General features: G+C 32.2%; 1 protein-coding gene across 1 annotated transcript; it reads left to right on the forward strand.

Moving 5' to 3' along the window:
* Window positions 1-5,354: 5,354 nt before the first annotated feature.
* On the forward strand, window positions 5,355-10,794 carry LOC111388166. The gene is made up of 8 exons (XM_023012847.1): window positions 5,355-5,406; window positions 5,496-5,520; window positions 5,643-5,877; window positions 6,254-6,259; window positions 6,355-6,541; window positions 8,148-8,184; window positions 8,442-8,719; window positions 9,722-10,794. The coding sequence occupies exons 1-8, from the start codon at window positions 5,377-5,379 to the stop codon at window positions 10,418-10,420; spliced, it is 1,497 nt and encodes a 498-aa protein (XP_022868615.1). The 5' UTR covers window positions 5,355-5,376; the 3' UTR covers window positions 10,421-10,794.
* Window positions 10,795-15,582: the final 4,788 nt, after the last annotated feature.

Below are 15,582 nucleotides of genomic sequence, written 5' to 3' on the forward strand. Positions count from 1 at the left end.
TACTATACCTTAGTGCAATTGGAGCATTAACTTATCTTGTAAATTGTACTTCACTTGACATAGCTTTTCTTCAGGATCTGCTCTAGTGGGATATGCAGATACAAGTTATCTATTTGACTCACATAAAACTAAATCACAAATATGATATGTGTTTACACATGATGGAACAGCTATATCATGAAGATTCATGAAGTAATCCTTGACAGCAACATCCTCAAATCATTCTGACATTATTACAATCCATGAGCAAGCTAATAATGTGTATGGTTGAGGACATGACCCACCATATCCAGGCATCATGCGGGTTAGCTTCAACAAAGGATAGCTAAATTTTTTTCCTAAGACAATACAGTTTGTATTGCACAACTCAAAGGAGGCCATATCAAAGGTGACAAGACGAAGCATATTTCTATAAAATTCTATCATATACATGAGTTTCATAAGAATGACGACATTAATATCCAACAAATTCTCTCAAGTGGCAATATGATCGATTTATTCACAAAAACAATGCCAACATCTACGCTCAAGAAATTAGTTCATGATATTGGAATGCGTCGACTCAAACATCTTTAGTGATCAGGGGGAGTAGCTGTACTCTTTTTCATTTGCTTAGGTTTTGTCCCATTGGATTTTCCTAACAAGGTATTAATGAGGCAACATTTATTTTTAGTACTCCAAAATAACTTTACTCTTTTTGCTTCATTTTTATTTTTTTCCCATTGAATTTTTATCAAACAAGGATTTAATAGGGTAGATATTTTATAATGTGTCATTCAAGGGGGAGTATTGTAAAATGTAAGTTTATTAAGGTTTAGAGGTGAATGGCAATTATATCCCTGCAGTCCTAAAAATTATTACTGTTGTATCCCCGATTCTACCCTATAAATACTGGGTTTTGGTTCTTACTAAAACATACACAAGTCTATTGAATTCTCTCTATTCTCCTCTTTTTTCCACTAATATATATATATATATAGGCCCAGTGCAAAGAGAGTAAAAGTATAGTAATAAATTTTTTTAATTGAATTGAGTAAAATTAAAGCAACAAGATTGAAATTTGAATAAAACAAGTTTAAAAACTCTAGTATACAAGGTTTCTAAACTTTCTTGAAGATGTTTTTCTAAAAAAAAAAACACACTTCGATTCTTGAGACTTCTTCTCCTTTTATACTTGAAACATCAAAATTCAAGATATCTTAAACTTGATTGAGAAATCTTGAAGGACAATAATCACAATAATTTATGTCCTAGTAACGGTCTTTTGCCTGCCATTTACTTCTGAAATCTTTGTCATCTTTTGAATAAGGAATCTACTTTAATAAAATGATTTTGACCATCGGTAGTGTAGGCAGTGTTGGTAAGTTATAACTTTTGATGTGGTAAACACAATTGAAATAGCAAATTTCTTAAATTATGAACTCGATATTTTCTATAATCATCCAGGTAACTAGATCCAAGGGGGGAGAACCTGCCCTGCCTCATTGCTATCCCTAAGATGCATTTGACATTGGTTATGGTGAGGATACTAAAACAAATTCCCAAGTCATCGAATCAAGAATAGTTGATTAGATTTCATAGTGGAGTGTGGACTGGCCCTCACAAGAAATTACTCAACTATCAAAAAGGAAATTTATCTATTGTTTACGTTTTTTGCTGCTAATGGAAGATTACATTCAAAATTCTTTTGAATCTTCCTCTACTTCTCAAAAAATCACTCTAGCTTCTAAAAATCTTTTTCAAAATACCCCTCATAGCAAAAGAGTTTAGGAAGAAACAAAACAAACAAACTTCAAAAATGCTGTTCTAGCAGGATCTGGAAAACTATCAGACGTCAACCCTAAAAAATCCTTCCATTATTTCACTAAATCAATTCAATATTATGTCTTTGAAATGGAAGCTTCATGGATCCATGATATTCATCTCTTGATGAATGTCTTCAAGACATTTTCCCTCCTCAATTCCATTTCATACCTAGAAATATCAAAAAATTTCGAGCTCATTATGAAGCTATCCTTAGTAATTTATGATTTGCATAACTCATACCCAAAATTCTCAAAATCTAGAAAAAAACTAATTTTTCAAAAATTTGTATTCAAAAGATTTTATCTTATGAAAACTGGGAACAACACTCATGGAAAGAGAAGTGAATGCAATTATCAAAAGATAATATATTCAAATATCGTTTCAATTATCTTGATTATAAGGACACTTGGTTCAATGTTTTTTATTTTAGGCCAATAACCCATTCTTGGTTTATTCTTTTCAATCAGACTTGTTCTACAAATTTTCTAAAATGGTTTCAAACTAAGTTTGATTACTTTGGTCTTGACGAAATGATTTTACCCAGTGTTACTTGTCAAGGATTCGAACACTTCAAAAATGAGGCAAAAACAATTTAAAGTCTCAAGAAAATCTTTTATTCCATTTTGGATTAAATCTCAAAGTTTCATGGATTTTTTTGTTGGGATTTCCATATTATTCAAAATACAAAATCTGTACTTAATGTCAAAAGGATTGTTAGGAGATTCAAGATCAAGTGGTGGTCAAAATTTTATGAAATAAATTGCTGTCCCAATGCTATCAGCTCATGGATTTAAGAACAGAAAATATTGGCATTCCAAGAATTTTTAAAAAGGATAAAGAAAAACCTGCAGAGTTTCTCACAGAGAAATCAAGACTGTTGGCAATGTTAAACCAACGTAAAACTCTAGAAGAATTGACAAATAATTTTGAGAAAGTTGATAATTTAGTAGAAGCCTCATCAAAGAAATCAAAATTTTAGAAACGGTTTTTGAGAAAGTTGACCATTTATAAGTAATTTTTTAGAAAGTTGACCATTTATAAGTAATTTTTAAATTCTGCCAAACAATTTTGCTTATAATTTTAGAAATAGAAATAATATGTACATTTTAATATTTGTTCAATACTTGAAAACTTAATAATGAAATTATTCTCAATCATGTTTTCATCCATAAAAATATATGTCATTATTAAGGGAGGTGTATTCAACTTAGACTTTTTATGACATTTTGAGATTTAAAAAGTTTAGGGGTATTCAATTGAAATTTTTTGAGACTCTCTAAAAGTCACGATATATTCAATTGAGAATTTTATAGACTTTTAAAAAGTCTCTAAAAATAATGATGTATTCAATTAAAATTTTTTAAAAGTTTCTATAAGTCTTGGAGTATTCAAATTTTAATGACTTCTAGAGATTATTATAAAAGTCTCTGAAGTATTAATTTTTAAGCATAAAGTTCTCATATAAAATTTTAAAATTTGTCTATTATTAATTACGAGATTTTGGGAGACTTTCACAAAAAATAAAAAATAAAAATAAAAAAAATCAAATTTATTTTTTAATTGATTATATTTCGTTTATCTTTCTCTCTCTCTTATTATTTATCTCTATTTTCTATGAAAAATTAAATTGAATTCTTGTAACTTTTTTTTTTCTTTTTTCATTCATTTTTTTGTGAAAAATATCTATTTTTAATTAAATTATAAAAGTTTATATGAAAAATTATAATTAAATTTAAATATATTGATTTTTATTTATTTTTAAAAGTTACTATTCTAAAATAATATTGAATCATATATAATTTTGATTATTATTTATTTAATTAAGGTCTCAAATTTTTTTTTTTTTATTATATGGGAAGAAGAAGGAGAATTGTGGGAACTAACATCCTATAAGTGAGAATTTCACATTAGATCTATGCGAATTCCACAAAAGTCTATATAAAAGTTTTAAAATGAAAATGCATGGAAGTCTACGAAAGACTTCCATTAATTCTATACAAATCTATAAAAGATCCACAAAATTCAAAAAACTCATAACTTAAAAAAAAAAGTCCATCAAAGTCTTCAAAAATTCCAATTGAATATACCCCTAAGTTTAAAATCTTGTTAAGTTGTAAGAGTGGAGCCTTACTAACCAAATGACCTAAGTTGGAGCCTCCTTTTCTATGGAAGAGTGAAACCTTTTGATCCCGTTTGACTAAATCCAAAAAACTAAAAGGTCATCATTGTCATAGAACAATGATCAATCAATGTTTCAAACGGAGAACTGGGAAAATATGGATTTATTTGTATTCTTAGAAATGGAAAATAATATTTACATTGTGATATTTGTTCAATACTTATGAACTCAACAGTGAGATATTGAAAAATGAACGTTGTTTTTAAGGTCAACGGTTAGTTCAAACGGCAAGAGTTAATCTTATTAGACAAGTAATCTAATTCGAGTGTTCCTTTGATCCCATTTGACTTAAAAAGAAGGGTTATTGTCATGTGCAATGATCAATCGATGTTTCAGAAACCATGGGGCATTTCTGAGTGAGTTCATTGCGGGGCGTATTCTTTTATCGTACGTGGTGTGGAGGAGATAGAAGATGATGATTGGAGTTGTTTGAGTTTTGGACTAATTCGACAGTGTTTTGATCTGGTAAACAAATGCTTGATTTGCTTGTTGAGAACTCAAATTGCCCAACAATTCAACCAATTCCTCTACAACGGTGGGCTTGAAGGTTTAGTTGAAATTTGAAAATTTTGCAGGGTGACCCGTGGCGAATCTAGAATTTTGAGCGAGCACGAGTGGACGTTGACAGTTGGTTGTAATAAAATATTAAAAATTAAATACAATAATTATTTTGCTAAAAATTGAACATAAATTCGTTAGATATTGCAACAACATTCACCATGTGGCATGGTGGCAAGGTTTCCATAATCCAAAGGAAGGAGCATGTGTTCGATTCTTATAAATTGCATTAAAAAAACTAAAACAAAATATATATTATTCTGCTACATTTGGCATCAAAATTCATCAAGTGTCATGATGGTTGAGCTCTCAATAACCTTGGTGAGAAGTTGCAAGTTCGAATCCCTCTTCCCAATCGTATCAGTTTTGGTAAAAATTGAAAAACAAGAAAAATTGCACAGAAAAAAGTTATAAGGTAGAGATTCGACCCTTGGACGTCCAGTTTATAAGCATACGCTCATACCAACTGAACAACAAGGGGAGTTTGAAAATAAACTGAAATATTAGCTATATAACCTAACTCTTTTCTCTCCTGTCAAAAATAAAAAAAATTGATTTTCGGCGGATCCAACACGCATGGCCACGGGTGCTGGATCCGCCAGTGAGGGTGACTGTTGGTTATAGAGGGGAAGGAGGAAATATGAATCATGGAATGAGGACCCATTTGCTACTAAGTCAATATGTTGGGGAGTAATGATGCAATATTTGTTTTAAGTTATTAATAATTTGGCTCCAAATAAACCTGGGAAATATGAAAAATTATTTCATGGCGCCATTTCCCAGTCTTATCAAATACCAAAGCAAGGTGCGGGGGAGAATAGAGAGACAGAGAGATGTCAAAACAGTCACAACGAGATTCTCAGGTCCAAAATTTTACACACTGTTTCGATTCTCACTTTCTTTTAATTGATTTCAAGTTCCGTTAGAAGCTAAATCTTCTATTTGTTTGCAGGTTTTAGATTCTTCGCTTCCTTCTGGTTCGTGCAATATTTCTTATTCTGAAGAGCTCGTTACATTCAATCATTTTCCCAAAAAAACGATCAATTTGATTTAGATTTTTCATCAACCTATAGTTTTAACTTCATTTTTCTGTTAACAGAGCCACCTGATATTGGAAACTGGTTCTCAAGTTATGTTTACGAGTCTCCAGAATTGAAAAATCGTGATGATTTTGAAGATTATGAAGTTCCTGGATCCAGAATAAATTATACTGCAAATGGAAAGGAAGGTAAATTGACTGGCAATGTCATGGTGGGAAAATGTATTAATTCTGGAGATAAGGGATCTTCTTATGCTTCACTAAATGTGATGGATCAGAAGATTCTGAATCAGAGGTAATTTGATCTTAACTTCATATGGGCTGCATTAAATTATGAAAACTGTGGGATTTTCGGCTTGCGAAGCATAATAGAATTCAAGCTTTGAGGGGGCAAAAAAGAAAAATACATATAACCTCTTACCCAATTAGTCAAATAGTGATTTTTATCAATTTTTCAGTTTAAATTCAAGAATCACTCGTCTAGACACATAGATGATTTTTGACAAATTTGCTTACTAGTATTATTAGAAGCTAAATCTCATCTTTTATTATAATTTTCTTCCTCTTTTTATTTGAAGGTTTTACATTCTCTAGGCCCGGCTTCCCTTCCTTCTGGTTCGTACAATTTCTGATCTGAGCTCTTTATATTCCATGTATTCATTCTAATGCAGTTTACGGTTAATTTTTCTTTATTTTCCTCTTCATAGAGCCTCCTGGTATTCAAAATTGGTACTCCAGTTATGTATATGGATCTCTGGAATTGAATACTTTGAATGTTTTCCAAGACTGACGGATTCAAAGTAGATGATTCTGCAAATAAAAAAGACAACAACTTGGGTGAAAATGGAACGGATGGTAAACGTAATCCTACTTTTATTGCCGGAGAGAAGGGATCTTCATATGCTTTTGCTAAGAGAAATGACCCCATCGGATTTGCGGATTTTAAGTCTGCGGCAGAGGTAATTGAAATGACTTCTTTTCCCTTTTTTTTCATTAATGTGCTATGATGGAATGAAAAGAAAATTTCCTTCATTTAGTTTCCTTGTTAGAGTGGATTATGTGTATAAAGCTAAAGTAATCAGCAATTTATGCCAGTGGCATAACGACTAATGATTATTGCTGATTTTCATTCTAATCTGATTCGTAAAGCTTCAATATCGCCATTCAATTTAAAGAGCGCTTGAGAGATCATACTAAAATTTTTAGTGCAACACCGACCAAAGTCTATAAATGAGAAAGGAGAGGGCCTACTCCAGATGATACCATCATTGATTGACGACAACATTAGAGTTCGTTATCAGAGGAAAAATTACTCTACTAAGTTACATGCCTTTCTTGTTTTCTCTATAAGAATTCTCTTTCACCTTGTATCATAATAGAATTCACGAAGACATTCACGCTTACAGAATAATGTCCTCATTCCATCAACTAGGGAGGACAAAATGAGTTGTGCTAGATGGACAGGGCAATGTCGGTCCTGGCCCTGCCTGTCTAGAATTATTCGGACAAAATAGTTCCGCAACTATTCAAAGATCATTGTTTCAGTTCATGGTATTATTATTTTGGAAATGGAAGAGTGAAAATTTTGGGAATGACAACTAAGTCATTGTTTTTAATAAAATTTCTGACCTTTTAGCAATATTAGAGCATCTTCGAAAGCTTCTCTTTAGCCTCATTCTCTTTATTTTAGAGAGTGGTCACTTTTGTTGGGAGTCTAACAAACTCTCTCTATGTAAAATATAAAATAGAGTGGATTTGGCTTTCACTATTAAATACTTTTAGTTCTTTCATTTATTATTTCACAACTTTTCATGCATCTCTTTCAAAATCGGGAGAAATGATACCATAAAAAGGAGGAAAGTTAGCTAAAAAAAATTAAAAAAAGGAGGGACAAGGTCAAACCATAGTTGCTTATGGAAAAATTAAAATGAAGAGTAAATATAAAATGGTGTTAGACTGTGTAAAAAGTTCCACTCTTTATTTTTAAATATTCATTAATATGCTCTTCATGTTGAAAAAGATGCTCTTTAATAGGTTTTATCATTCATAAGACCAATAAAAATCCAATAGTAAAACAAGAGGGATGGAGGCAAAAGTTACTTAGAGGAAGATTGGAAATTTCTAAACAAAAATAAGTTCAAGTCTTTGGATACTAAGATTAAGACAACAACAATGATTTTATAGGAAGAGTAAGCCTTCACATTAGTGTCCAACTTAACATTCTAGACTCTGGGAAGGGTGAAGGCAAATAAGCCGAGGAAAGCAGTGCCATGAATTTGATGTAAGTATCTAAGAAGAAACTAAAACGAAAGTATATTCTAGATAAATATTATGAAAGTTGGGTAGGTAGTAACTATGGGATTCACCTCAAGGAGTTGATTAATATAATATCTAGTCCCTTGCAATATTACACTGTTTCATTGGCAAGAATTGTTGCCAATATTCACATGTTGCTCTGAATTGAATGTTTTCCTTAATTTTGTAGAGCATGGGTAAGGGTATTTGTTTAACAATGAGATATTTTTTATCCCTAATTTTATCTCTAACTATAATTTTTGTTTGTAGATCATGGAATCTTCAGATACACAACCATTTTCTTTAGGTATGCTATCCTTTTCTTCACATTTACCATTTTTTGAAGTACCCAACATGGCAAAAAGAAACCAGGAAATATGAAAACAAGAATTTGAAATCTTGTGCATGGATCAAGGATTTGATTTGAAATGGCCCTCTGAGGTTCCAATTTGATTTATTTTTATTTTTATTATTATTATTATTTTTCACTATTTTGACCAACTGAAAATAACATAGATTGGCATCATTGAGAATGCTTATGTGTCCCTTTATTGGTTCACGCAGAGCCTCTGGGCATTAAGAATTGGTTCTCGAGCTATGTGTATGAATCCCCACTGAGTAATTATGCTAGTTTTACTGTTTCTGATTTTAAAGAAAGGGAAGTTAAAGGAAAGGTATATGTGGCTGAAATAGACAACAGCAAATTGGAAGATAAATCTAGGGATTTCACTGAAGTTGGAAACTCAAGTGATTTGTTAAATCAGAGACGAATATCTGCTGTAATTGTTAGATGCAACAGCTTGGTTAAAGAGGGAGAGCATGACCAGCAACCTATCAGTGAGGTATTCTTTGTCCTTTCTCTTTATGCAAACTCGGTTCTCTTCTTTGCTAAGTGACAATAAGCAGTTGATTGTTCAAGTAATTATGAAGTTCTACAGTAAATTTCAAATTTCAAATTTCAAATTATGTAGGCTAATATTTACTCTGTTTTCAAAACTAAAACTGCGGTCTTCCAAAACGTAAATATTTTTACTTGGTCTGCCTTCCAAAACACGAGCAGTGAACCTGCAGTTAGATAGTGAATAGGATATTCTGATTCTCTGTTGACATATTTTGTGTACTTAATGGACACTGGATTGTCTCAACCGATGAGTAGGAGATGAGGGTACATTTTGAGTCCGAAAGTATTAGAAGGCTAATATTTATTCTGTTTCCAAAACTAAAACTGCGGTCTTCCAAAACGTAAATATTTTTATTTTGTCTGCCTTCCAAAACACGAGCAGTGAACCTGCAGTTAGATAGTGAATAGGATATTCTGATTCTCTGCTGACATTTTGTGTACTTAATGGACACTGGATTGTCTCAACCGATGAGTAGGAGATGAGGGTACATTTTGAGTCCGAAAGTATTAGACAAGATATAATCAATAGTCTAATCTCCTAAGAATGTCATTTGGTTTTAAAAGATTTAATTCATTGAACATCAGGACAAGCTTTTAGTGACAATGGATTAAGCAGATTCAAACAACTGGCATCTCAGTAATTATTATACACAACCTTGATTTGTAGTTGTAGCTAACTCCAAATTTATTAGGAATAGAATATTGTAATTTTTTAATTGTAATTGGAGCTTCAAATAACTGGCATCTCATTGATTATTCAGCAGTTAGAAAACTATTAACAGCTCTTTCTTGATATAACTTTTGAAAAAAAAAAAAAAACCGACTTAATTGCTCAAGATGTTTTGGTTTTACTGTTTATTGCGCCTATCACATATACCAGTATATTTACTTCACCAACCACTATTTCCAAGGAACGAAGCAAATAATTGTATGTAACTTGCAGGATAGCTGCGAAGCTGCTGGGATGCAAAGCTTATCTGTACTGAATGACTTGACTTCTGGAAGGATACCTCAAGAAATCTCGCCACCAAAGAGACAGCAGAATCATGATAAAGGTTTAATGGAAGAAAGTAGAAAATCCAAAGATGATGGAGATTATAGTGGAAAGTCAGATTGCCAAAGTTCGGACACGAAATTAAGTTCTGAAAATCAGGATAGAAAATCTCTGCAGAAGTTGATTGAGAGGAAGGATTACACTGAAATCAGCCCTAAAGAGAAACATATTCAAGTGGACTGTGAAAGTGTGCAACCTAGCACCTTGAGTTTGACTATACTTGAACAAAAATCCATGAAAAAGCTAGCTGAAAGAAGGAATGAAAAAGAAAATATTGAGGGAACTGAGTTAGCAGAAAATGGTTTCATTTCAACGAGAAAGAGCAAAAGCAGAGAAGTGAACAGTGAGAATATTGAAAGGCCACATAGAATCCCACCAAAATCTTTGAGAAATGGGGTAACGATTTCATCGAACCGGAATGAGGATTCTAAGACAACAAGAAAGGTTCTGTGTGAGACTACAAATTTTCAACAGTATGCTAATGCAATAGAAAGTAGAGGAAAATGGCGTTGTCCTCAGAAGAGCAAACCAGAGCTTGGGCCTCCTTTGAAGCAGCTTAGACTAGAGCGATGGATTCGTCCAAGTTAATGCACATTATTTTTGAGGGGGACGACTATTCTGGATGAGAAACTCACTTCCATCAGTCCGAGACTGAGTACAAAGACTAATACCTTTGAATTGATTTTTTGCTTTTATATTTTCCTATCAGTTTGTTCAGGCAATATTTGTTTGGTAGGATTAGATAATGCTCGACAATGTTAAAATCCTGTTCGTTTACTCTCTAATTTTGGTCTAGTATTGCCTATAAAAAAATCATCAAAAAAAAGTTGCGAAGGCGAATGATGACTAAAGCTTCAAGGACAGTCTGCAATTAGTATGCTGCATTTAGCATACAGTACTGTATTAAGGTGGACTAAACTATAGTAGACACTTATAAGGTGGATTGAGGTGTAATGCTATTATATTTTGTTTGGTGTTAGATAAAAAGATTAAGCAAAAATTCTAATTTTTCTTGTTTTAATTTCAAATTTAAATGTAAAAAAAAAAAAAAAGAAAAAAACTTGGGATTTGGTTTTAGGCCAAACAGAAAGAACTAGAAATTTCCACCTCCGGAAAGCACCTACAACTATTGGCTTAGGAGAAGAATGCATACATTTTAACGTGTATGGGTGTATATTGTATTAGAGTTTTATACATTTTAAAAAACACAAACCAAAATTCTTTATGTAGAAAATTTGAACACTATAGTGCGAAGGTTCGAACAATATCTATAGCACCTATGAAAGTTGTTGAATATTTTGTTCCTGTTGAAACTAGAAGTTTCGTGAGTTTTTATCGCCTGTGAGTAACAAGGCAGTTTTAACAGAATTTTTGAACGGTCTTCATGAGAAAGACCAGTTTTCTTTATTTTTAGGTGTCAAGAATGGTGAGTTATGTTGAATTTCTCGACGTGCAAGAGCAATGACAACTTTCTCTATCACCGTATATTTGATGTCCAGAGATGTACTACACGAGTATTTTTGTTGCAACTATGAGAGATGACTTCAAACACAGAGATGACAACAACCATCGGACTCACTCACTCTGCAATTTTGTAAATTTGGTCTAAATAATCACATATAAAGTAAATTTAAGAACTTAAATATATGTGTAAAACACACTTATCAATCTCCAAAACTGAATAATATGTTGAGGTGTGTGCCATAAAATTCAGGGATCATTGACCTAAATTTGAACCTCGTTTGAAAAAATCCATCAAAATTCAACTATTTAAAGGCCGACTCAACTTCTAAAGGTAAAACAAAAATCTGCCAATATAAACTCCTTGGAATTTGAATTTCAGGTGGATCAAATTCCTTATGTGCATATTAGAGACATTCAAGTATTATTTAAAAAGTCATGAACGATGGTTCATTTGAGAACATTAATTTTGAAATTCAATTTTTCGTTTGAATTTCAAGCGAATTTGAAATAATTGTTTGAACTTTCTTTTGGACCATGTAACATATATTAAGCACTCCAGCTGCATCTTAAAAAGTCAATCATGTTAAAAAATATATGTAATCCAAGCCCTTGCATGATATACACGGTATACCTCGATTGACCATACGAGGAAAATCAACACAAAAAGTACATATCTCCTTTTCTTGAGAAAGGAAAAGAATATGATAATGATTGAAGGAAAGAAAATAATGACGAGATATAAATAACAAGAATTATGCTAAGTGTGCATTCCATGGGTCACATCTGTTAGGAATCTACTTATACATGTACAGCGAAAAATTAAAATTATTTCGATTCCCACCGAGAATCCCTTTGTGTTTAGATAGAAATCGTGATAAAGATTGTACCTTTGAAAAATTCTGCAAACCTTTTGCTTTTCTTTTCATTCCAACAATCTTGATTCCCCACCTACAGCTGTCCAATTGTCCAGCTTCCAACGGTGATCCACACAGAGAACAAGATTGTAGCTACCAGGATTTTCTTTTATTGTGCTAGCAAGAATAATTATGAGAAAAATCATATGGATTGAAAACCCTAGCCACGTATTTATATAAGCTTAAACGGGCCTAACCCGGTCTGGTCCAATATTTAATTAAATCCGGTCCGTGAATTAATTAATCCAATTAATTAATTTGAGCCTATAAATAACCAACCCAATAAATTAATTTATCCAACGATTGTTAAATTAATTAATTGACAAATTGCAAACTTTCAATTCTCTTTTGTGTGTGACCCATTAGGTTCCCGATCATGATGCATAACGACGTGAAGTATTATTTTGATATAATCAAAATTGATAAATTAAAACACCCTTTTAATTTATCGTCAATTCACACTCGCCGTCCCAAATTGATATCTAGCAATGTGTCAGGGCAATACATGTGACGGGAAATGTCATGTAGTATGAGAAAACCAAATTCGTTCGTTTACCGTGAAACTATAATCCCTTCGTCAATATGATCCGATCAATTACGAGATATGGAAGTGTGTCAATCTCGATTATCGATCATATCTTTCACTCCACTATTAAGTCAATATAAGTCGAAAACTTCTTTTCGACTTATGAGTACACCTTAGCCAAGGATTTCATCATCGACTTAAGATCATAATCTCCTACTATCTAAGAGTGACGAATCCTTTATTGATCAATCACAACCTTCATATGATTTTCACAATCACAACTCCTTGTGATTAACAAATTACGACGATTTGAATCTACGGACTCTATTATTTATTTAATTGTCTATTAATTAAATAATAGATCTGTTATTAAATTACATTAATTATATATCAAAAGTATTTATGTCCAAAGTTGATTGGACATAGGGCATAATACTTACAAACTCCCACTTGCACTAGATCCAATCACTTATGTATCCAATATCATAAGTCTACATGACGATCATGTTTATGCTACGACAACTCTTTATCAGTGGATCTGCAATATTGTTAAATGTGGAAATTTGTTCTTCTCTTTACATCATTTCTATGTATTATCTATCTGATGAGATTATACCGCCTTAATACATGTTTGGATCATTGATGAGACCTTAGTTCCTTCGCTTTCGCAATGGCTCTATTGTTATCACAATACAATGACATGTGATCAACAATATCAGGAACTACTCCAAGTTCATTTATGAATATCATGATCCAGATTTTAACTCTTTGTTACTTCTGAAGTAATCATGTATTAGATTTCTACTATTGAATCAACGATTGCTTCACGTTTGGAACATTTCCAACATGCCGCCTATGAGTAAACCAGTTTCTCCATATGAAATCTTCTCAAGATTTCATCTATGTAAATTAGGATGAGTTAGGCAATTTTCTAGATCTATCTCTATAGATCAAGTTGTTTCTCCCATATCGTTCATGAATGGATCCTTTAACAACCATTATTTCAACGATTGAAACATAGGGATGTCGTTTTCTATAATATTAGGAATACGACAATGCTCCCACTATTTTTTTGTAAACACACAATTCGTCTTCAAATTTGATAAAATCAAACACTTTGATTTTTTCATCAAATCTAAGATTTCAGCTCCAAGAAACTTCTCTTAACCTATAGTCACGGTATGCAACTGTTACAAGCAAAAACCCAAATGGACTTCAGCAAGGCTACAGGAGAAAGGTTTCACCAAGGTCAACACTTAACCTTTGCTTCTAACCTTGTTTTGTATATATGGATATTCTCATCCATATCGACTTTTTCCTTGTAAACTATTTACAAAAACTTATGGGTTTTATTCCATCAGGAAGCTTGACCAAGGTCCAAACCTTGTTCATATACGTCGAGTTCATCTTGAGTTTCATGGCCTCTTGTTGCCTCTTTTAAGTCAACACTTGACTTTATTTTGTTGCAACTAGCAGGTTTATTATCCTGGATCAGTAATACCTGATTAGTAATCATGGATTCGCACTTTCTTGAAAGTCGAATGATCCTACTAGATTCACATAGAGCTGACATGTTCTCAGGAGTCTTTAGGGCGTCCTTACCTATTTGTTTCTCTACTTCTAGTTTGAATCCCTTGAACTTTTCAAGAGTTTCATATTTAAGTTTTCATCAAGTATACATGATCATTGATGAAATAAGAGAAACATTACCTGACATTAATTGACATGAGTCCATATGCATCATTATGCATTAGACTAGTAATTATGCTGACCTTTCTTCTTTTCAAGTAAAAGAAGATTTGGTCATTATGCCAGACATGCATAATTTGTACTTGTCAAAATCAATTAATCTCAAGTATATATCTCTATGTAACTTTGGAATTACTTTTTATCTATATGACAAAGTCTATCATGCCAAATTTCGGTAATAATTAGATTATCGCATTTATGTCTTATAATTTCCACACTCATTATAGAATCCTTAGTATTTAGAATATAAATGTTATTTTGTAACTTATCATAGCCATTAGAATCTTTATCAAGATAAACAAGAACAACAATTGTCCTTAACATTAAAATAGTTCATGTCCGAACATGAAATTCATTTTAATGTTCCAGCTATGGTAGGTATAAAGTGACATTTCACTAATTCCAATACTAAATCAAAAGGCAATGGCAAGAAGTATATTCCTACAGGCAATGCAGCAACCTTTGCTCATCTTCAACGTGTAGGTCAACTTTTCCTTTTTGCAGTGGTCTACTTTTATTTATTTTCTCCATATTTGTATAAATATGAGATTTACATCTGGTATCAAATCCCTAAGAAACTCGTGAAATAGACGTAAGTCACGCAATATTCCTTCCAATGACCTTTCATTATATAATGAAACCAAGGGTTATTAGATTTGGTATTGTCCTTCGTTTTGACGGTCTTAACCATATTGGACGCTTTCACAAAACCCCTTTAGATTTCCTCTAAATATCTTTAGAGGAATCAATGGTTTCCCACTACTAACTTTGATGTTGGGCTTAACAGCCTTAAGCATGTTAAGCAACTCAATAATTCTGCATTCGAGCTTATTCCCGTTAAATTCATAATTAGTTATGAATTTCTTTCTCTGACAGAGATTGCAGAACCAAGTCACTACTTAGTTCATGGTTTATGATTGAACTCAATTGAGACATTTCTCAACGTCAATCATTTTTAGTATCTAATCATCGATTGAAGATTACTCTATCATTTTACACCGGTATAGTTGTTTGGAAGTCTCATATCCTTCCACACATAATTATTATCATACAACTCTTTGTAATGAAGAATTATGTGTTAACATCTATACTCTCAA

This window comes from Olea europaea, unplaced genomic scaffold (assembly GCF_002742605.1).
Source record: "Olea europaea var. sylvestris unplaced genomic scaffold, O_europaea_v1 scaffold463, whole genome shotgun sequence".
NCBI lineage: Eukaryota > Viridiplantae > Streptophyta > Magnoliopsida > Lamiales > Oleaceae > Olea > Olea europaea.